At 28.1% G+C, this 25,729-nt stretch overlaps 1 protein-coding gene across 1 annotated transcript; it reads left to right on the plus strand.

The window, feature by feature from the left end:
• The first annotated feature begins 920 nt into the window (after positions 1-920).
• LOC119669226 (gonadotropin-releasing hormone receptor-like) lies at positions 921-25,445 on the plus strand. The gene is made up of 5 exons (XM_038079051.1): positions 921-1,724; positions 18,069-18,252; positions 18,346-18,548; positions 24,283-24,434; positions 24,655-25,445. The coding sequence occupies exons 1-5, from the start codon at positions 966-968 to the stop codon at positions 25,142-25,144; spliced, it is 1,788 nt and encodes a 595-aa protein (XP_037934979.1). The 5' UTR covers positions 921-965; the 3' UTR covers positions 25,145-25,445.
• The last annotated feature ends 284 nt before the right edge of the window (positions 25,446-25,729 follow it).

Raw genomic sequence — 25,729 nt, forward strand, 5'->3', positions numbered from 1 at the left:
ATAATAATAGCCAAAGTGCCTGTAGTTAACGTAGGAATAACAATTAGTAGGAAATTATAAAATAAAAATTACCAACGGCATAAATGATAATGTTAAAAGGAAGTTCAATGAAGAACAGAATAATATACTACAAGTGCCATTAAAAATGATATTTTTCTATTGAAAAGCTCTTATTAAACATTTTCAATATAAAGTAAAATCAAAGCACTTAAGTTGGTGTAGAATGAAAACTGTCGAAAAATATAAATACAACATTTTAGCGAATAATTTTAGAAAGAAAATCGCTTAAGCCAAATCCGCATACACTCATTCGTTCACTCAAACGAATGAGCAAGCGAAAAATAATTACAGAAAATAATTGGCAGCCATTTTAAGTGAGCAAATCCGCTGTTAAATGAACGCTGTAAATCAAGCACAGAATAAAAAGCTTAAACAGAAAATAATTATGGTAATTTATCAAATTAATACTAAAATAACAGTGCAGTAGAGAAAATAATTCAATGTTCGGGCGAATAATTAAAGTGTTGAAGCACTGCGGTTGATACACTCAAAGTCCAATGAAAAACTGAATAAAATAAATTTAAATAAGTAATAAAAAAGAGCAGTAATTCTAGAGAATAAATTATAATGTAGCATTTTTATGATTGAGTGTTATTAATAATTTGTATTTTAAATAAAAAAAAAAGTACAAATATATTATCAAGTGTTTAACAAAAAAAAAAAAATGTTTATATTAAAATTATTCAAATTTTATTATAATTATTTTCAGTTACTAAAGAAAAATTTACGCGTTAAAATTTCAAAGATAATTTAACTTTACCACCGCAAAAGAAAATTGGTAATAATTTTATGCAATTAAAACAGTAAACATGCACAAATACAAAAACGAAATTTATTCAAAAATTAAGTAATATTCTTACCAAAAAATTAATATTCATGAGAAAGTGTGTAATAATTCAAATAAAATGAACCTGCAAGTGGAAGAGGGCGATGCTACAGGCATTCCCATTTATGCCGATTACACTGACAATTTGGCGAACTGGACATTAGCAACGAATTCAACACAAATGAACAGCGATGTTGGTAATTTATCGGCGATTAATTTTATCAATTCTGGCTTAGATATTTTGTCCAGTTTAACCACAACAACGACTGCGCCTAGTTTTAAGGTCGACGAAGTATTTTCAATTTTCTCAAATATCACAGCTTTTCATGTCAATTCACCACACTTACCTGCTATGGACCCACCAATTGAAGATGATGAAATAAGATTAGAACATGCACCGCAGCTATCAAAATCTGCTATGGTCAAAGTGTATGTATTATCAGTGATGGCACTGCTCTCCATGTTGGGTAATGTGCTAACTATGTGGAATATTTATAAGACTCGTATTGCACGTCGTAACTCTCGACATAGTTGGAGTGCTATTTATTCGCTGCTCTTCCATCTTTCGATAGCAGATGTGCTGGTGACGGGTTTTTGTATTATTGGTGAGGCTGCCTGGTGTTACACTGTGCAGTGGCTAGCAACTGAACTCACCTGTAAATTAGTGAAAACTTTTCAAATGTTCAGTTTGTATTTATCTACTTATGTGCTCGTACTGATCGGTGTAGATCGGTGGATTGCTGTCAAATATCCAATGAAATCACTGAATATGGCGAAGCGCTGTTATAGACTGTTGGGCTGTACTTATATACTGTCCTTTTTACTGAGCTTACCACAGGTGAGTACAAAATGAATATTTATTACTAATTTTATATAAAAATTTTTTATGTATAAATTTATGTATAAAATAGTACAGACTATTTTAGAGTCTAAATATTTTAATTGATATTAGACGTAGAGTACAGAGTACAGAATGACTATCGGTATCATGAATTTATGATTCGATCTATCTTAATGAAAGAAATGTTCTTCATTTAGCTCTGTTTTGATATTTTTAATGATTGCTTGATGTATGTACATATGTAGATATGTAATATTAGCAATTTTTAATTCTGAAGGATTTTTGATGAATATTTGTCGATATGTATCAAAAATACAGATATCATAACTTGTTTGACAAAATAGTGCATCTTAGATATCATTATTGGGTTTATAATGTTTAATATACATTCAAACAAATAAGGAACGACAGTTTTGTTCATATAATGATTTTGGAAAGGGGTTTTTTTATAGACATTCATTTAGCATTAAATACATAAATCCTTTCAATATGTTTACGGTACTTGCTTTCTATCTTTAATATATATATAAAAATTCAATTCTTATGTATCTAAGAGACCTTGGTTTTTACAAATGAAATGAGTTAAAAATTGCAGTAATTTACTAATTAAAAACTTATTTTGAGAACGTGATAGCATTATCTCTAATAATCTCTAACCCAAAAGCGTAGTGGTTATCGAATGAAGCAAATTGTAACACTAAAGTGAAGAAGCGCCAGGCAAAACAGCCGGTATCTCCAGTTGAGTCGATATTTCAGCTACGGCAACTAGTCTCTCATAACTAGAAATGAAATCATATTGTTTTTAAATTATCTAACGTTTACTATAACCGTTATTTGCATTTTAACAAAATGTGTGTGTCTGAAGAGATAATTTCGCTGATTTACTTAGAAAGATATGAGATATTTGATCATCTTCTTTAAACTGTCGGCTTTGACCTGGAACAGGAGGAAGTTATAGACAAAGGTTATATATCTATACCCGTCTGAAAATCTTCAATAACTCATCTTCAAAAAATCTTCAAAAAAATTTACAAGAAGCCCAATGCTCTGTTTCAATGATACGCAGTGCTCCATCTATTCCTATTATAATTAAATATTAAAATAATTAAACTCATTAGTAATATTACGAACTTTTAAGGTCATGTTGGAAGATTATTTGAGACAGGATGTGCTATAAAATAACATTGTATAATTTTTTTTTAATTACTTAATAAAGATTAGTTAAATAGTTAATTTTTTGCGAATGCTAACAGTAACGATATAGTTGTGAGCCACGTTTGTTGTCAATATCTATTTTAAAAGCGTTTATACTTCACTTGATAAAACATTTTAGTGTTTATTTTATTGGAATTTTTTAAATAAATCAAATTAATAATGATTAGTTATATATAAGAATGTTCTATACAACTCTTTGCATCCCAGCCAATGTCAATTTAAAATTGTTGGCTTGGTATTAATTTTTATTTCAGAGTATTAATTATGCTTACAATTTAGTTTTAATTTTCAATTTCATTTTAAAAAAGGATGACTTTATGTAATCATTCTTCAAAGCACTTGCGTAATTACCAACCATTTTAAATCCCGTCTAAATTCAGCCTCAAAGATATTATATATATTTAAATAATAATATAATTTGTACCTAATCTGAAGAGGTTCAAATTGTTCTTTTGCTGAAAATATCTGTTGTCAATTATGTTTCAACATAATTTTATCCTTTTTCATTATTAAAGATGAACCTTTCAACTGCTGTTGAATTTAAGGTTAATCAATTCGAATTTCTTTTGTGAAATGTTAATATTTTTTTTTAATTCTTTTTTTATATTTCCTAAAATTTTCACGAAGCTTAGCAACAATTTTAATACATCTTCTTTCACTTTTGCGTGAAAGTCTGTGTTATATATATAAAGCATTATTTTTACATACAATCAAAATATTTTTGCGATTTCCATGTAATTTTTAAACAGAATAGGAAAGGCTTTTACATCAATTTAGATATATGTATGTAAGAATCAAATAATAACAATTGTAGGAATTTATTGGAAAGTGTATTTTAAGACACAATAGAAATCATTAAAATTTAAAAATATCGTCTAACAATGCGACGATTTATAAAGACATTTTTCTTCCCCACTTGTTTGAATCATTAAATAAAACGACTTAATGAATATAGGCAGGAGTAAATTGATTTATTTTAACGAAATCATCTCCGTCTCCGTTTTTTAAAAATACTTGCAATTCTGCATATAAAACATTTTATTTTATTTTGAATAAAATCACACTTGTAACATATATTGAAAATTTAATCACAGAGCATTTGAGTTTTCTAAAATTTAAATTATATCTACACATATGTATTAAAATATGCAAAGATATATTACCCCAACTTTATAGTTAAACAAATGAATATATTATTTGCTTGTTTCAAAAGAAGGCTTCAATTTTATTTTTATTGTAAGATTTTTTTATGGCATATTTTATTATTTTTTAATGCAAAAATTTTCTTATATAAGAATTTTTTTTATTTTTATTGGATTTATTTGACTAAATAAATTTTATAAAAGCAACTAGCTATAGAAAACTAGCAAGCAATTTTGATTCGCAATTATGAAAAATTAAAAAAAAATGTATTTCGGACAGGTTGCAACCAAAGGTCACAAGGTTTTTGACGCTTAAGGCGACATATAGGCTCTATTGACGCTAGTTCGTTAACTTCATCATTAAGATGAAAATACAATCGCTTCAGGTGCATTTTTGCATTTCGCTGTATTTCTTCTACAACTGTACTTATCTCTAGATCACGATACAGGTCAGAGTTTCTTACATATCATGTTGCATGTGCCACACCCTTTAATACAACGTTTTGAAATTTTTGTATGTTCATTCATATAAGAATGAACAATTTTTTTTTTGATATTTTCAATTCTTTAAAATTTTTGTGAAATAATTTTATGTATTAGGTTTTTATATAATATTTTCGTTATTATTTCGAAATGTTCGTTCCAAAATTTTCAAAAAAAAAGATATTTATCAATGTGATTTTATTTTTCTTCATATTTTAGTGTGGAATATGTTACAAACACAAACTAATCTTATTACCAAAAATTTTTTTGGTAACATTATTTGTACTATAATATAATTATATTTTTCTCCCTATTTATTCATGTTATTTTTATTTTTGTGTAATGCGTTTTCTATTTATTTTAGTATAGAATATATTTTAGAAACAAACTAAGCTTATTATAAAATTTATACAGAAATCTTATATTGTATGTCTTCAATATTAAAAAATCGACAACGACTTCACATAAAATCTATGAAAGACTTTTACAGTGAATTTATTTAATTAATTGATTATGTTTGCAATGAGTTTGTAGATAGAGTATAGTAATGTTAATAACATTATTTACTTACCACATGCATGGGTGGATGAGAACACTGATTCTGTTGGAGCAGTTGAGTAAGCTTACGTTCATTCCAGTTGGCATAAGCTTATTACATTTTGCAGATACAATGCTCACGTATTAATGATCCTATTTTATTTGAACACCAATAACAAAGTACATTACAATTTACCATTTTAAAATATATTAAATATAATAAGAATTATATCAATATTGCTTTATATACATTTCAAAATGTATATTATCTGCTTAAATATTTATATTTGCACAGTTGTTTATATACAGCGGCTAATCAAATAATATTATTTTGTTAACAGTCTGTACCTTAAAGCAGAATTTGTTAACATACAAAGTCAACGACAAAAGATTTTGTTGGATTTTCTGAATAAAGAACAATAGAACAAATCAAAAAAGAAAAAACAAAATAAGCAAAAACAATATGAAAATTTATTTACGCAAAAGAATTGCTTAAGGCACTTTAAGAAATATTTAAGCAGTTATTATGAAGTATTTAAGTGATATATAAACCATTTACTAAATTCAGGTTACTTTTAATTTTTATTTAATGCATAAAATAATTAAAACTATTTTATAAAAAAAAATTATGAAAAAACTACAACAAAAACTATTTTTATATTATTTTAATTAATTGTATTTTTGACTGACCATACAACTAATTCGAGTATTGCCAAATACACAACATCAGTAGTCTTGGAATTTTTTTCTTATATTTTATTACTCATAAATAATTTTTTTGAAACTGGCCAGACAAAAATTCAATTATTTAAAATAATAATAAAAAAATTTTTGTTGTTGTGATTCACTACTTTACGAAACCTCTCTACCGAATATAATTTCTACCAAATAATAAGATTCAAAGCAAACATAAAGAAAACACTCCTGTGATTAAATTTTTGTATTGTTAAAGAGCTTACCATTATATGTCAAATATAATATCATTCAAATATACTCCACAACACATCTTTCACACTGTATCCTTTTAATACAATTACTTCTATGACTTCTTCGGAGTTAATACACAATAGCTTAACCATATTTTGTGTTCATGTTCGAAACTTGAATATGATCCGGATAAGCGCGATCTTTCACGTAACCCCACATATGATTCGTTAAGTAGTGACAAGTCATAATAATATAATATGGTGGTCAGTAAACATCATCAAAATATGAAATTACTTTACCAGATCTGGCGCAAAAGACCCATAATTAGATCATAACTTATCGTGTGGTTTGTGACAGCATTCTGTTAAAACCAGATATATTTCAATAGTTTTATTTCCAGGCTATAAAATATTATTGATTACATGGTTGTAGCGATGGGAAGTATCAGTTCGTGTCATACCATCATTATTTTCTTAAAAGTATAGACTTATCATACCACTGGACTAAATGACACGCAATATTGAGTTTTACTGCCCCACTAGTAAAACTGTTTTTTATTAATCAAAAAAAAAAACCTTAAATACTGTTATAATAATTTATTCCTTGAATGATTAAAATTCTTTATTTTAAACGTCTTTTGAAACTGTATTACTTAATATTGATTCATTAGACCGTCTTAAAAACAAAATTGTTATTAAATCCTTTTATTATACATCACTTTTTTATATATTGATTTTTTATTATTTTATGGATAAAAATTCCCTTATGGTACTTAATACAGGTTCAGTATTTGTATTATATATACTAGTATATACCAAACTTTAAGATAAGAAATATTTTTATATTTAAGAGGAGCTATAAAATTTATTTTCTAAAGAACATAACAGATGATTTTAGCTGGCAGTGCCCCTTTAAGATTTTATAGGATTGCTTGAAAAAAGAATAATTAAATTAATTTGGATAATGTGGTTAGTATCTGTGTAATGTCAAAATCGAATTAAAATACAATGCTCTTAATGATATTATATTATTTTTTACTCATAATATATCAGAAAATAGAAATAAGTACAAAACTCAAATGAGTTTTATATAGAAGTTGTATATTTGAATCAAGAACATTTTCTTTGCAATTTTTATACTGTGATAAATACTCTTACATTTAAGTGATATACAATATTTAATGAAATTCACACTGTACATTAAGCAAATTTGATTTAATTAATGAATTTTCAGATTATGTTGAACATTTCTAGATACAACAGTATTTTGGGCCTCATCCAAACTGAAACTGGACTGCTCACAAGAAAAATTTAATTTATATTAGGTTTTTTTTTAAATTGCTTTTCATTCGTCCTTTATCAATTTTAGTCCTCGACAATTGAATGTCATTAACAAAATGAAGCTAAAAAAAATGTATGTATAATGATTTCGTGTAGATTTTTTTTCATACATTCTCACCTTTTTCACTTCTATTTAGGGCATTTCAAATTCCTTTTCATCATTTTTTTATAGATAACAATTCAAAATTCGGGCGATGAATGTGGAAGACAGGAAATTAATGCCTTAGTACTTAATTTAGATTTTTTTAAATAAATGAAATAAAAAGTAAAAATTTAATTGAATAAATTTAATACTCACCAAAAAAAAAATAATTTATTATAAGATTTAAAAACAAATTTTCCATTTTATTTAGAAAACATTAAAATTAACAATTCATGTTCAACAGAAAAAAAAAAGTTTAATGTCTGTAAAAATTAGCAGTAATTTCTTCATTTCTATTCAAAGTACATTTTGAGAATATGCATTTTCTGCTGGAAATTCTTAAAATCCCAAGTCAGCAGAAAAAAAAATTTTTTATTATTCAAAAAAGCAAACATCAAGACGTGACTTTTTAAATATTCATGAACAGCAATTTTCACCTTTTCTGTAAGCGTCTTTTAATGGTCTGATCCTTGAGCCTATCCTGGCAAATTTGAATTTGCTGTTGTCATGATATACTCTTCCGTTACAAGGCTTTTACGATTTGTGGCTTTTAACCAAACTGGCAAGAAACCATTTTAATGCTTCCGATGTGAATAGCAACAATTTCATTTTTATTTATTTTCACTTCATTATTAATTTATTTTATTTTTTAACTTAATTTTTTTTTTATTTTTTTTTTGTCAGAATCTATTAGTCAATTTTTTTTTTTTGGTAATTTCTATGATACGATTTATGGAACTTAAATTCTATAACTTTGAATCAATCTATTTTTAAGTGCATGGATGACATGATAATATGAAGATGTTTAGCTATTTATATAAAAAAAAAAATATATATTAATTTAACCCATATTCGCCCAACGTTCGAATAATCGAACAGCAAATTTTACCACTTTTCATGGATTTTTTATTTATATTAGAAAAACTTTAGTTTTTATATATGTCATTACTTTCAATGTATAAAGTTTTAGCTTTACAAAAATATTTGTGACTTCACTCCATACCCCCATCCCCTTACTAATTAAGCTTTAAAAAAATATTATTACAAAGATGTGGGATATGTTGGGCAGATATGGGTTAATCAAATGTTTAGTGGACTTTGTGCAATTTAATTATATTTATAATAAAGCTATTTGGAGTATGTATGATGATTTTATCTTATTGTATTAACACTATCAAATTTTTCATTTTTTATTATTAATTTCTCCTCACAGAATTTAATTAATTAAACTTAAGAAATTTTTCTATCCAAAATTTATGTGAAGTACTTGTCTTATTACATTAGCAAAATTAATATATTTTTGTTGTCAGTTATATTTAAAAAAAAAATAACAGTTCTTTTAAAATTGAAAGTCAGTTTTATGTTTCGGTTAGAATTTATGTTATTTTACTTAGTTTACAATCTCATTAAAATCTTTGATAACAAACACAGAAGCTTTTAATTAGGGTCACACAAAATTTTGAATTCCTAACGAACAAAGGAAATTAATTAATTAAAGCTAATATCTTTTGTAGTTTGAATGTCTGAAAAGAATGTACAAGTGTTAAAATTTTGTATAAAAGGTTTTCTCAGTTGATTGCACAAAACTTCCCGAATAAATTACACGCAATTAACATATAAAATTTTGTTTCCTGCTGTAAAAACTATTTGTCTGTTTGTCTGTTGTTATTTCCGGTATGGTTCTGACACCATTTTATTTTGTTTCGCATTGTCATCTTTTGGTTTTCCTCGTACTCTGCTTATCTCTGTGATTGTGATGTAATTATACTCCACACTACTAAACCACTTAAGGCGCTTGGAAGGCTGTTGTTTTGTGGATATTTACGATAAGAACTTTTACGGCTATGTAAACAGCACAGCATCTGTGCTCCATTGAAATGACAAAAAACATACAAGTATCTGCCTATGTAAATCTGTCTACGTACGGGTATATCTTGGCAGGCAAATTTGCCCTTAGAAACTTCAACTATTTGACGAAGGGAAGGAAGGCGTTTTTGTTATTTCTTAGCAAATATTAAAGTTTTTATGAATAGAATTTAATAGTTTTGTGTTCATATGTTTGCATATGTCAATAATTTTAAGTATGTGAAAAACATCTTATGGTAGAAGACCATTTCTTTTTGTAAGTACCATACATTAATTTATAGCTCATATCCATTGAGAGCTTGTACCCAATATATAAACTTGTCATATATTTACATTTGTGTTTATTAAAATATATTTTTAATAGCTTAAAAATAAAATTTTATTCATAGCATACATAGCATATTGCCTGATAAGTCCATAAGATGACATACTGACAGCTTCACTAATGAAAAACTATACAAATTTTAAAAAATGACAACTAACAACTTTTACGTGAGATCTGTTGAAATTTCATGACATATCAACTATTTCTTATTTAGTTACAGTTGCTTTAGTGATACTACTGTTTATATTTTTAGAGATATTGATAAAGAAAAAAAACCGTGACAACAAAAACTTTCATTTTCATTGGTTTCATTGCTGCTACGCAGACTCTAAGTCATCGAAATAAGATTATGGAAGTTAGTCAATTAATCTTACACTCCGTCGTATAAATACCGATAAAGCCGGATACCTAATGACACCGGATAACATCAAAAAGCTCAGAAAATCCTTTTGGTAAACTGTCAATTAATGATTCGGAACAATTTAAAGAAACGAGTCGGCTTCAATTTGTGTAAATATCTGTCTTTGAGAAAGTTCTTTTCGAAGTTGGTGCCGCACTGGCTGACAGTTGATCAAAACCAACAATGTGTAAATGCTTTTGAGACATTTTTGGAGCTGTTGATGTAAGATAAAATGAGTTTTTGAGCCATTATGTAGCAATGGATGAAACTAAGAATCATCACTTCATTCCAGAGTCGATCTGTAGTCAACTAAATAGACATCAGCTGGCGAATCTTCTTCAAAGTGGCCAAAAATGCAACAGACATAACATGGCTAGTAATTTTTTAACATAAAGACTCAACACCACAGAGCTTCCAATACATGTGTCAAGATAATGCGCCCTTTATTGGGATTCGCTTTATTGGGATTCAAAACTAGTGTTTGGCATAACTTTTTTAGCAGTCAAACAAATAAATACAAATATTTGAAATTTAAAATTTTAATATTATTATTAATATTTTGTATTTTAAAAGAATATGTTTTATTTAAATTTTTTATATATTTAACTGATTTTATATATTTAACTGAAAATAGGAAAGTACAAACGACGCAAAACGATTAATGTTAAAAAGTATGTAATGTTCTTATTACATTTATTTTTTCTCATTTTAACTATGTCAATTTTCATACAAATTTATGCTTTGCTTATTTGCAAATATTTGTAACCAAATATATTATTTATTTTGTCATATTGTACCATAAATTTTCATCTATTTGCTAACCGCAATAGAGAAAAAGGGACCAGTCTTAATTTAATGGGCAATATACGAACATATTAGGCACATGCCTCACTGTATTTATTTTCTTTTTTCAACATTTTTATTTTATTTTGTTTTGAAAATACAAAACAGTTTTATATAAGAACATATAAATATATGGGACAAGTTTTTGAAACTTTAGAATACATGACGTATGAGTAACTTTTAGTATGAAATATGGAGTATAAAAAATATATGCCATTACAAACAAAGTAATACAAATTTAATTTGAGTTTTGAGGAAGAAAAATATAAAATATTTAATTCCATTAAGTTTAATTTTTTAGTGAAAAAAACATTTTTTTTTTGTTATTGAAATAAAAATCACTTAAATATTTATGCAGTTTACAATGTTTCTATATTACCCATACAGGGTAAGTTTGACAAAGCTTTATTGATTTGTCTCCATTCAGCTAATCCAGGCTTAAGTTATTATTATGTTAGGTTACATGATGACTTTGCAAGAAAAGTGGTTGGAAAATGGCATATTGTTGTCATTCAATAATATATAATTGGGTAATTATTGCCATGTGGTGTTCATATAATGATTATTTTTTGCATTAAGTGTAGCGCTATTATCTTCACAACTAAACATGAGTTAAAAAGAAATATATTATGATAAAGTCTTACATTGCAAATATTTTAATATAAATTCATACAATTTTGTATTAGTTGTACTTGAAGCTTTGTTAAGCGTTTTGTTCTTTTTCGATTAGGTTTCCTTCTAGGAGTTTGATGAAGTGATAAGAAGAAATGAATCTTGTAGCTCATATCTATATACATCTACAATATTTTTAATTGATAAAAAAATACCTATATTTTGCGTTCATATATGATTATCTGTAGCTTTAGAAGAAGCTCCAGTTTTTGTTTCTTATATTTCGGCTATAATTATTTTAAAACTAAAAGGATATGGTCTTTCATATGGATATCTTTAATTAGAAACTATATTCCAAAAATATTCTTCAAGTAGTATATACGTACACGTTACGTACTAGTAAGATATACGTACAAGTAGGATAAAACTTAGCTCACTTCATTACATTATACTGATATAAACATAAAATAATTTTTGAACGCAATTTAAGTTAGATTAAATGTCATTACAATAACCTGTCTCATCATTTGCAAAAGCTAAACTTTCAACGTTGCTTTTTTATCTCGAACTGTAGAGCAATAATTGTATATAGAGTAATTCAGTTCTGAAGTATTCTATATTTGTATAATACACATTTTTTCACAACAACATAAATGCTATTTGTATCTTATGGAAGCGTGAAAAAATGTTATTGCGATTTTAAAACAATTTCGATAACACATTCAGCTGATAGATTTAACAGTAATTTGATTTATTCGACTCATAATCTATAAAACCTAACGTTACATGCCCACATCTTAAAAATCACATAAACTAATAGGTATGTAGGCAAAGGTAAAAGTAAAAATGGTAATAAATGTCAATAGCAACTCGTTTCATTAACACGAGGTCTTAACCCTGGTCATTGTAATACCGCAGAATGACAAAATTTGTTTACTTGCCTTTTCCTTGCAATTTTATTATTTTATTATTATTTACCAACCATAAAATCTTCAATTTCGAATGTATATATAGTGTCACAATTAACCACAAACCTGTATTAACAGACATGTCACTTTGCTAAATATAGCATTTTTCCTTATATATACCTGCATTGACTGCCATTTACAGTCATGGTGATAAATCTGAGTAAAGGATTGTGTAGCTTTTAGCAGTTTTTGTGTGTATTAATAGTAAAATCCATTTATTTTTAATTAAACTTATTTAATATACTTGAATATATTTTTTTGAAATACTCTACGAATTGTATTTGTGAATGCAATGCTATTACTTTATAATAATTACTTTTTAATTTTTACTTTTTAATTATTTTCATCTAGAGCATTATTAGTGTTTCTTGTGACATATAAGTACTAAATCAAGTATATTGTGCAAGTATGTATGACATTATTTCGCACAACTAAGTAAATAGTTTCGAAGGAAAGTAATTTCTATGTATTGAAAATTGTAATTAAAAATTTTTACCTAATAAAGTTTCATGCTACAAAATACAAAACGCGTAGCTATTTAAACTTTTTTCAACACTGGCACACATAACACAAACACTCTAATTAACTACTGAAAGGAAATAATTTAATGTCGCATTTTTCCAGCAATACATGCAACAGCTTTCTCTTGTGTTTCTTTCTGAATTTTGTGTTCTGTACTTGCACATTTAGCACACAGCACAGCTGCGCTGTTATGTCAACATAACATAACAGCATTCAGATTTGCTAATGTTAATAACTTGCGTGTAGCTTGGCACTACCAAAACTAATTACTGCCAGATTTTTATCGCATGAGAGAATGAATAAGACGTTAAGCGCATGTTACACAGTCTCTAATATATTCACTCCAATTAATTTAAATGTGAAAAATGTGTATGAAATTTTATTTATGATTGCTAATATTATTAAAAATTCTATTTTATTTCGTTTATTTTAATGAATATTAAATAAAATTACCCAAAACAATTTTTTTTTTTTTTGATATTCAGAATTATTTCAATAACTTGACTGTAAAAGGGACTTAAAGCTTGAAGCAACAACAATACAAAAAATATTTGCGCTATTTAATAATTTTGTTTGTATGACATGTGAATGTTTCAAGTCATATAATTTAGCTTAAGCAAATATAAAAAAGGAGTCCATAAAAAATACATTTCACAAAAGTAAACACTTAAATATAACTTTCATGATACATGAAAGCCATCCTAAGCGTCATTTAATTTAGCTTATGAAAAACTTGAAACATTAAAGATTAAATGGAATATGAAATTCATGTCAATTGAGCATATACATTTTGATGATTTCTAATTCTATTTGTTTTTTTATTTTTTTTTTTGCATTTAAACGCTTATACTCGTATGAAACATGCCAGGAAACTTACTCAGCTTGTTTACATATTCGTTTGTGTTTATCTAACAAGGATATTACTTGTTAGCCTTTTTTATTTGTGTCATGTGCCTGTGAATTTAAATGTCATTGCATGAGAGAATTTTTGTTTAAAATAAAACTTTGTAGTGTTTACAATAAATTACCTCCAGGAAGCAGCCATGCACACTTATGCTTTTGAAATTGTATCTTTTAAGTGTGTAAATACGACACACTCTACATAACACATATATGAATATATGTATATAAAGAGCGAATAATATAAATTATTACAAAGATTTAGTTAGAATAGATAAAAATAAAGTGCACATATTGTGTGCTAAATAACGAAAATGTTCATTTTTATAATTTATCTTAAATGCGAAAAATATTCTCTCTTTAAATGTGAGTTCAGTATATTTGACATACTTGTATATTTCTTTCAACATTGTCCATATGTAATCAATACAAAACCTAGAGTTCAATAAAGCAAATCCTTAAGGAAACACAATAACTTAGTTGCGAAAATCCAATTCTATTAACATTTTACCAGAACTAAATGGCAGCTTTTCATGACAGCATTTTCAATGGCATTAATAAAAGATGAACAGGAATTAAGGCATTTCACTGGCGAATTCAATTTAATTCTGCAATAAAATTTGTCACATATGTGTTTTGGTTAAATGAAATTTGTTGAGAAATTAATAGAAACTGTCAACATTAAATTGAAATGTGAAAACAATAAGAATTTTCTGAGTTTAAATACATATAGCAAGAAATATATGGCATAAATATTTGAATTAATTTATGTCATATATTGATAGAAGCAAATTTGTTTTAATATTAAAATAAATATATAAATTAACAGGATGCTAACTTCCAAAGCACCTGAATATTATGAATATGGCAGACTTTCTGTACAACCAACCAAATTCAACCGAACAGAAAAAACTCAGCTGTTCGAAAGAAAGACATATTCTCACCTATTATAGATTATCAAAACGTGATAGAAAATCTTCATTCGGTGCAAAATAATACCAGATAGTTACAAAGATTGCCTTTTCATGTCTTTTCAGTCAGAATCGAGATTCTCCCACATCAACTAGCTCTATCTTGTTGATATGGTTACGCAAAACCTAGTAACTCAAGACAAGATGTTGCAAGACATTGGGAACCTAGCAACATCAGCGAATCTGTTTTAATAAAGAGAAGTTATATTATTGTATATGAGCAGTAATAATTTTTGATTGTTGATTTACATCATTTTACATTATATTTAAATTGCTCTGAGGCAGGGTACATTAGCGAAACTTAAAAATATGTGTAACACATTGAAAGAGGCGGTGAAGACCATAAAGTATATAATACATATAGAACAAATATACGAGTTGGTAGATCAAATCAAAAGGTAAATATCAAGGTAAATATCATGTATGGTTCAATGTCATTATTAATATATTGCAAGATGTTTGGCTGTAAACATCCGATTGTGTTCAGAATATTCAGAGTAATCAGTGAATTTAGCGTATTTCTTTAATGGAATTTTCTGGAGAAATTATAATAGAGCTTATTTCATTATTTGTTGTCCCCTTAATGGGAATTCAGCACTTCACCAAATGAGTATGTGTTTCAAGGTTTAAACATCTTTCTGTAAAACTTATGAATTGCGTTAGATGCGATAACTCCTTTATTCCTGTGTTGATTTTTAAAACGGATTTATTTTTTTTCCTTAGAGTGATTTTAGATAAAAGGCTCAATATTTTTAATGCCACAAAATAATTCCGAAAGTGAGAAAAATGAAACAGTATTTGTTCTGTCAAATTTATATATCACTTAGCCACCAGAAATTCTAAATTTGACTGGAGCTAATCGAATCTATAATGTTCAAATAACTAAGACACTCCATTTACAATATGACCTGGGACCAATAGGTTAAATAAATGATTATGGTTAACTAAAAAATACATCCCATTTCCATACTCTACATCACTTTGTGATATTGAATGTCTTGATTACAGTCGACTATTCGTTAACGCCACCAATGCAGCCCAAAAGTATAAATAAGCCTTTTTAAAATGTCACTTAACTAATATTTCATAAAATTCCATAATGAAACCAGATGCCTGATGACCTGCCTGATCTTTTCTAAAAGATGTAATAAGTATATTGTACAGAGTTTTGTTAATTATATCATTTTTACTAAATTTCTTGATTTTTATTCGTCTTACTCAATTGCTATCTGGTTAAGACCACGCATGCCTAGTACGGCTATTATATATTTCTGAAAGTTATTTTCAAAATCAAAGTACATGCAACAATTTATGATTAAATTTTCGCTTGAAAGGTTATCAGATTTTTCCTTTAACCTTTCGAGTAGTTTCAAGCAATTCCTAAATCTTTAAAGACTATATAAGTCCATTAGCGTTGAATCACTTTATGTTTGAGTGCCCTATTTACTCCTCAGTACGAAATCACCATCTTAGTTTCTTACTTACAGTCTTCAGAGACAATAAATCTCTAATTCTCAACTGCACTGATCCGCAATCATCTAAAGCAATATTCACATATATATTAAATAGTCTTAAAATCAGATCATTTATTATAAACGAATAAGATTTTGTTTTTCCCTAAAAATTTTTTGTAGATATATATACATATATAATTATTTCCCTACTATTTACAAACTTTTTTGTTTTTATCGCTTACCTTTTAAACCTAATTATTAGTATACATCAAACCTCCTTCTGTAATTCAACTATAAGTTTAGAAGCTGAAGTAAATAAATGTTGAATTGAAAATTGAAAATATAAGCCCATATCATCTTTGGTTAACCTTAATCGAGCTATCTTTTTTAGAGATTGAATAATGTAATACCATTTGACAAATTATATTTGTAAATAAGATGAGATAATTGCAGTCAAAGCTCTCTTAGGCGTACGCTAATCGCCCAATAATTAGTTCCAGAGTTAAGAGAGACGTATGTTTGTAAGAACATACGTCTATTCAACAAATTGTTCAATGTCTGATAATGATTTTTTTTAATGAATTTTACTATATTTCTTTCAAATTGAATATTAGCCAAAAAAATAGTTTGATGATATGTATTCGACAATACCATAAACGGCTGTATGGTCAAAAAAAATTTTACAATTTATGAAAGTATATATGAAAGTATATATATATAATAATTTATATATATAATTCATATATATGTAATATTAAATATATTTTAATATAATTTACATTGCATACAATTTTTTGTTGTAATTTAATACTGTTTAAAAGTTTTCTATTTAAAAATTGGTTTCTTTACTACAATTGACTTTAAAACAAAATTTAATTCTTAGTTTCATTTACAGTTTCAGAAGGTTTTTATTTACCAAAATAACTAATAATTACCAATGAAAACTAATTACTCATCTCAAAAAACTCATCTAAATCATCTAATTTAGGTTCTTTTAAATCCCCAACTTTAAAAGCTAACAAAATAGATTGCAAAACCAAACTAAACAAAAATCTACTTGTTGAATTTTAAGTATTCATGTACCTATTTGGTTTAGAATGCCCGAGATTAAGTAAAAAATTTTCAGAAAACTTTCACAATTTATATTATCTTCCGTAGTTAAAAAAGTCAATGTTATTTATTTATATTTGTGAGAAAAAATGGCCATAAACTTTGGTAATAATGTTTAACTGCAGAAGCACGTGCCGTGAATAGTAGGAACCTAATGAAACTTTCTAGTGCCGTATCTATGCAGAAGCAGTTTTTTACTTTCACACAACTTACAAGCAACAAAGTAACAGATTAAAGTAAAAATACTTCAGCCTTCGGAAGATAAAAACAGAATTTTAGCTATAAACGAAATCATTTCTTCTCACAAGATTTTTTCGTATTTGATTGTTAATTACATGTAGAAGCCCACATCAAATAGTCGGAGAAGCTTCCCTTCCAAACTTTTGTACTTCACTAAAATGCTTGTTTCCGCATTACGCGCCAAACTTTGAAACTCAACTAATGGAGACTTGTTACAATGGAAATATTACACTTAAAAGATTTTTAGTGAAAGTTTGCTAATTTTAGGTTTTTAGGGCGTAAACATCACAACTTTCTGCTTTACATACAAATTTTAATTATTTTTCCAACATTTTTCTTTGCAGTTCTTTATTTTCCACGTTGCTCGGGGACCGTTCATTGAGGAATTCCATCAATGTGTGACGCATGGTTTCTATACTGCCGAGTGGCAGGAACAACTTTATGCCACATTCACTCTCTTCCTTACGTTCCTGCTTCCTTTGTGTATACTCTTTGGCACTTACATGTCTACTTTTCGTACTATTTCGAGTAAGTATTTAAGTGCAATTTAACATTTAAATTTTCCATATTTTTTCTTTTGCGTCGTCAGTTTTTACTTACCTTGAAATGTTCTCTTTGTAGGCAGTGAGAAAATGTTCCAAGGTTGTAAATTAGCGGCTTACACCAGTAATCCTTCAACTCAAACAAATCGTCAACGCCTGATACACAAGGCGAAGATGAAATCGTTGCGCATTTCGGTTGTGATAATATTTGCGTTTCTCATCTGTTGGACGCCTTACAATGTCATGATGATGATTTTCATGTTCTTGAATCCTGATAAACGGGTAAGTAAACACATGCGACCTTTTAAAAAAAATATACCAAAGCACTTAGATGTAAAGTGTCAATCATAAATAATAATGGCACAAAAGGATTATATCAAATTAAAGCAATTTTAGTTCCAAGAAGGCCAATACTATATATAAATAATGTACAGTGTATTTATGATAGAGATATGGAAATGTTAAATTATACGAGGGGGCTAACAGAAGTTCCCATAATTGACTACAAAAAATTTACATAATGAATTTCATATCATAAAGTGTTTTTGCAGGCTTATTGGTCAAATTTTTTATTGCTGTTTAAAAATAAATGACAACATAATAAATAACAAAAATAATAATTAAAATAAAAATGTTATTTTAATATAATGTTAATATATCGATTAATATAATATCGATGAAATAAAATTTATTGTAAAACAAATCCTGATTTCTGTTTTTTGATTATTATTTTTTACCAACATTAAAAATTTGACCAATTAGCCTGCAAAAAGGCTTTATTAAAATCATAAGGACACAGAATAATAAATATTTAAATTTCGCAACATTAATTTTTATAATTTTTTATGTTTTAAACAAAATTTCCATTAATTTCTATATATTTTCATGGCCTTTAAATCCACTTCCTAAGACAAGTTTGCGAATTCCCAATATAGCATTGGTATTCAAGTGAAGTTCGTAAGCAAATACATGCAAAATAATTTTTTGTTTCATAAAAATGTGAAAGATTACACAAAGCCCCTTAAAGTTTTGTGAATAAAGTCCAGAATTAAATCTATAGAAGAGTTGTTAATCTGTTCTGCTGACAGAAATTCCATATGAAAAAAGTTTCTTCAGTACGTTATTAAAGTTGGACAGTCACAAAGAATATGCATGGTGGTTTCCTCATCCTCGAGGCATAATCTGCATTCCGAATTAGCAGATAATTGTAGTTTATGAAGATGATATTTCAGAACATAATGACCTCAAATTACATTTCGAGAATTTAAAGATGTTCTGGTGTCCAGTGTTTTGCTTTGTCTAAGTCCTGGTAGGTCTTCCCAGTACTCCAGCCGCTTTTAACCTTTCCTTGATAATTTGTTTTGTACTGGTCCAGTTTCTTCCACAAAAGGGTTCAGGGTCTGTAAAAGCAGTTTTTGATGCAGTTCTGGCTAGCTCATCAGCTTGTTCATTTCTCAAAACTCTCCTGTGACCTGGAACCCAGTAAAAGCTAACCTTATTCGGAGCTGCAAATAACTGTAGGAGCTCATAACACTCAAGAACCTGATTGCTTAATATTCGTTATATTATTGAAGCCCAGTTCATTAGAAATCATTTACTAGACAATCTCGGGTCTTCATTAATATTGGACATCATAAGACAAAAATTTGTCCGCTACAATAATATCACAATGGATGGAGCTCTCTCACCATATACTACTTATATTCATTAAATATTACCACAAGCTTAAGCCTGCAATCCATAAAGAATAGCAAACTAAATCTGCTACTGAGATGGCGGTACAATTTGCACCGACTTATTGTTATTAAACTTCTATTTTCGTATTTTCATTTTGACTGCTTGTAGTGATACTCCATATGGAATATCAGATTACTATGCCAAATCAGCTACCATTTTTTGATTTGTCAAACATTTATTCTACGTTGCCAACTCTGCGAGCTTTTGTCAAACTCTCCGTATTGGATGAAATAGTAGCATGACAGTTCTACTTATATTATATAAAGACAGATATTTATATCTTGTTAAATATTTATATAAAGTTTATAAACTAACCTAAATATTTTGCATATTTTAATCCATATGGCTATCCAAAGTTTACATCATATGTTCTTTCTGCGATGATCAACTCTTTATTTAAAATGTTATGTGAGTAACCATCTGTTTGTGACCTTTTCTGAATTTGTTGTAAATCCCTAAAATCACCATATTTTATCATGCATCAACACTCCACTATTTTCTAATACATATTCTCTACAATCAACTGGTTTATATGTTGAAACCCGAAATCTAAATAAAAAAGTGTTTTAATGTCCTTGATTAACTTTTCCGATTGTCTAAATTTAAACTCCTTATATTTGGAAGTCGATAAGGGTTCCTTTCAAGCGTAGGGAAAAAAAAATATTTTAAACTGATAAAATTATCTTCAGTTGAATTTATTTCAATTTTAATATTTTATAATAAAAAATTTTTTAAATCTTTAAAGTTTGATTTAAATTTGTGTTCTTGGCACTTTTCCTTACCGAGAACCGTCCGTCTAACAGATTAAAAAAGGTTAAAATAAATTATTATTTTCTTTTTTTTTGGATAATTTTCTGCCAAAGTTCTTAACCGTCTTTAGTTTATTTTTGATATTTCCAGGCATTTTTTTGCTTAAGTGAATTAAATGCGCCTTAAAAATTTATGCATGAACCTTTTACTTTGTCAATCCTTTTTCACACAAAAAAGTAGTAAATTAAAAAAAAAACCAAAATATTTAAAACATAAAAAGTTAAGTAGACAATAAAAAAAAATATTCTCTAACAGCAAAGGAGGGCTCAAGATGTAGCCAGATAGATTATTTTTACGGGTATTCCGTAAGTTAATGTGAATTCTCGGGGCAAACTGACGGTACTTTGCCGTTCCATTTGCGGAGTAAATGAATTTAGGAATTTTGTGAGTTGCTGCGAAAGTACTTACGGAAATCAATAAAGGAGGAAATTGCTTTATGACAGCATCGTATGAAATTACACTAATTGGTGAAGTAGACGACATATAACATTGAAGGAGGTAGGGTGTAAGAAATAAAAAATGTGTAGAAATTATTAAGAAAAATTTAAACATGATGAATATTCACTTAACACGCTATTCTATTAAAAACAAAAATCGAAGTAACAATAGACACTCACACCAACACTCGAAATTTACTAAATATTCAGTGTTCCTTCAGTGTTTATTTTGCAAAAATAGCAGTTCTCTATCCTAAGTGAAGGCAGTAAAATCAAGTGAAAAAAATAATTATTGCAGATACAGCAACTGCTGAACTCGTTAGTCATTTGGTATTAAATGCGGTGTAATTAATTGCAATTTAAGTGTAGATACAAAGTTTTATTGAGCACATAACTTGTTACATAGACTAAGTCCCAGATAAATGTATGTGCTGTGGTGTAGGCTTAAAAGGATACGCAGTCATGCATGGTGAAAATAAATCGTTTCCCATATACGGTATAAAAATATATAGCTAAATAAAATCAGTTTTATTGAAAAGCAGCGTGAAGGCCTTTGATAAAGTTTATTGCAGGAAATTAATCTTGAATGTTAGTAAAGTTGTTCCTCAGTTGAGTCCAATGTAAACAAAAAATTGTTAAAATCATACAAATTAGTATATGACCTCTATAAACTTACTTCAATCAAACCGTATTTATGCAGCTTACCACGATATATATAACCTTTCTATACGTTTACATGGAAGTATATAAATTTTGTTGATTTTTTGGTTTAAACAAATCTCTGATGAGTTAGCAAAAATGTTGCATTTGCGAAAATAGTTTTACTGCAAATTTCATTAGATTTATTTTGCTGACCAGTTTGCTTAAAATAACACCAAAAACAAAATTACATTAAATAGTAAAGTACTATTTAGATGCATTATTCCACTTTATGGGAGCACTAAAAAGTATGTATGTAATACAAATTTACTACTATTGTGCAAAAAAAATATCATTTCTAGCCATTTTATATATTACGTTCATAGCTGGATAAAATATATCAGTTCAAACACTTGAATTGTATATAGTTATTATATGTCGATAACTTAGTGAGTTAAATAATGGATGTATTTATCACATTTGCTTGATGTATGTATGTATATATTAGGATGACCCGGGCGTCATCCTAATATCAAACTATTGGCGCCGTTCTACAATTGTCATACAATTGTTAATCATTGTCTGATTTGTTGACTAACTAATTTTGCAAAATAACTGTAGAACTGCAGAATTGCGTAGCTACATTGCCTCTTACAAATTAATTCGGAGCCTAATTCGCATGCGATTCTAGTATAACTAGCTAATAAACAAAATAAAACCTTAAAAAATAAAATAATTAAAAAAATTATTATACCAATTATATTATACCAATTTCACTATTGATTACACAAAGCCTCTTAAAGCTTTGTGAACAAAGTCCAGAACTAAATCTTGAGAAGAGTTCTTAATTTGTTCTGGTGGCAGAAAGAATATGTGTGGTGGTTTCCTCATCCTCGAGGCATAATCTGCATTCCGGATTACCAGATATTGTAGTCTATGAAAGTGATGTTTCATGCCCTGAAATGAAACCCGTTAACAGCCTTAAATTACATTTTGAGAATTTCAGTATGTCTTTGTAGTAGTACGGTTCGATTACTGCTAAGTCCTGGGCAATCTTCCCATTTGTTTTGTACTGGCACAGTTAATCTTACTAAGAGGTTGATTGCTTTTAAGTTTTTGATGAAGTTCTAGTTAGCTGATCAGCTTATACATTTTCCAAAACTCCCCTGTGATCAAAAATAAAACCTTAGTTTGGTATTAACTACAACTTACTGCGAATATAATTATCAGAACAATACCACTTAACTGTTTGTTTAAATATTTCGAGAAGATTCATAGGAATGTGGATTGTAAGGAGATGAAGTTTTGCTAAAAAAACTGTTAGTAAAATACCCAGTGCAAGTAAGGTTCTGGAATCGGGGATTATAGTTACTTTATTTAGTTTATTTTATAAACTCTTTAGATGTATTATCTACAAAATTAAGAATTAAATTTCTTAGTTAATCAAGGACATTAAAACACTTTTTTATTTAGATTTCGGGTTTCAACATATAAACTAGTTGATTGCAGAGAATATATATTAGAAAATAGTGGAGTGTTGATGCATGATAAAATATGGTGATTTTAGGGATTTACAACAAATTCAGAAAAGGTCACAAACAGATGGTTACTCACATAACATTTTATGTTACATAAAATGATTTCATCCATTTCGGTGTAATCTTGCTACTCTGGTATACTTAGAGTGCTATAAATTAATCTCGAGTCTTATACATTTTGCTCCACATTTACCAATCAAAAATGAAATTGCAGTAAAAGTTTGATGTACTTTATCATATATCACTATATCACTTTAATTCAAGGCCTCTCCCTCGATTTCAAATCGAGTGTTATAATTTTTGCCCCATATATACTAATCGAAAACTAATCGAATTAAAAATCGATTCGTAATCAAGTCCTTATTGAAATAAAGATAAATATTAATATTGTATAAACTTGAGGTTAATTAAAAAGCCTTTTTTTAGTGAAGATGGCAAATGTTTTTTTTATTAAATAATATTTAAAATTAGTTATTTATAATTAAATAAGTGCCTAAATAATTTATAATTGATTTATGTAAAATAAGTATTTAGTTCTTACTACATTAAAACGAGAATACTTAGTTAACAAAATTTTATACGAAAACTTTTTCTGCGCTTAAAGCAAAGGAAGTACTTTCATTTAATGAAAATAATTTAGTGCAGTTTCACTATCAAAGTTACAATGTAGCCACAGATTTATTGAAGAGGAATCCTAAACAAAATTTAATCACTTCAAGCTACAGCAGCTGCTGACAACGAAATTCAATTACTCATCATTTTTAAAAAGGATGACAGAAAATTTATGAAATCCTTCCAGCGAACCGAAACTTTTGCCTACTGGATATTTTAAAAAAGTTTTCATTTATTTTTTAGTTTGGCGAAGACCTGCAGTCGGCAATTTTCTTCTTTGGCATGTCAAACAGCCTTGTGAATCCACTCATCTATGGCGCATTCCATCTATGTCCCATGAAGCGGAAAGAAAGCAAAGGCAGTGGCAACAATAATGCAACGCACAGCTTAAATCGGTAAGAAATTTTAATTATTTTAATTTATTCCATTATTTTTAACACACAAAACAAGCACAGAAGCTCGAAATTAATCAAATTTTAAGTACTTCTAAGTAAATTATAAAATTCACTAAAACTAAAGCGAATTACAAGTCACATGAGACTATACTTGCCCACTAAATTGTAGACATCCTTTTATATTCCCTTGTATGTTAATATTTGCGAAAACTTTTTGCAGAGGCGACTCACAGCGTACACCTTCCATGTTGACCGCAGTCACACAGATTGACAGCAACGGTCGCCAAATTCGCACCTTCCGCCAACCGAGCTATTATCGCACAAATAGCAATGGCAGCAGCAGCTATAAAGAGCACGTCAGCCTGTTGCAAGTATCGCCCACGCCATCAATAATGCGTAAGTCAACATTGGTGCGCAGCCCACATCCGAACCAAGCAACACATTTATTGGCACACCACACGCATTCAACGAACTTCATTGACAACAGCAATGGTGGCATAAGTCCGCCACATTCGACAATATTGCTTAGTTATGACAACCACCGAGGTGGTGTGGCCACCACAATGAAAGCCCATAGCAATCACTCGCTCAGCAACCCCACAACGAACGTCGGCACGAATTTATTGTCCAAAAATCCATTGACAGGGAATGCGATGAATGCGTCCTATGGCTTGCACGGCTTGATCGACGAAAGCGTATCCAGCGTGTAATCAACAGATTGCGTGTTCCTCCTAACAAAGTGTAAATATCTATGTATATACTATATATAATGTATGTATTTATGTACATGGGTGTCAGTATATAATAAGATTACCTACTCAAAGTAGCAACGAATGGTTTGTGCACACTAACCGAATGCCTAATGGCAACTTGGTGATAAATTGGCTGAAACGCTTTTGTGGTTGTTTTTAAAATTATTTCATCGCATGAATGCATGAGGCATAAAATAATTTACTTTTATATCTCGTTTTCTATTTTAAATTTCATTAAAAATGGTAAAAGGATAATAAGCTCTCGTATATTCTAAGATCATTCATAAGTAATTTAGTGATAATTCTGAAAGGATTAAAATCTTTTATAATATTTGACTACCAACTAAAATTGTAAATTATTAGTTAAGAGATTCAATTCAGTTTCTATAAAGATTACTTAACTATATGTTCTAATATTAAAGAGTAATAATTAATTTAATTAATTATTTAATTAACTATTAAATTAATAATTATTAATGATTATTTTTTTAGTGCTCAAAGTTCTTAATATATATTTTTTAATTAATTTAGTTTCACTAAATA

This window comes from Teleopsis dalmanni, chromosome 1 (assembly GCF_002237135.1).
Source record: "Teleopsis dalmanni isolate 2A chromosome 1, ASM223713v2, whole genome shotgun sequence".
Taxonomy (NCBI): domain Eukaryota; kingdom Metazoa; phylum Arthropoda; class Insecta; order Diptera; family Diopsidae; genus Teleopsis; species Teleopsis dalmanni.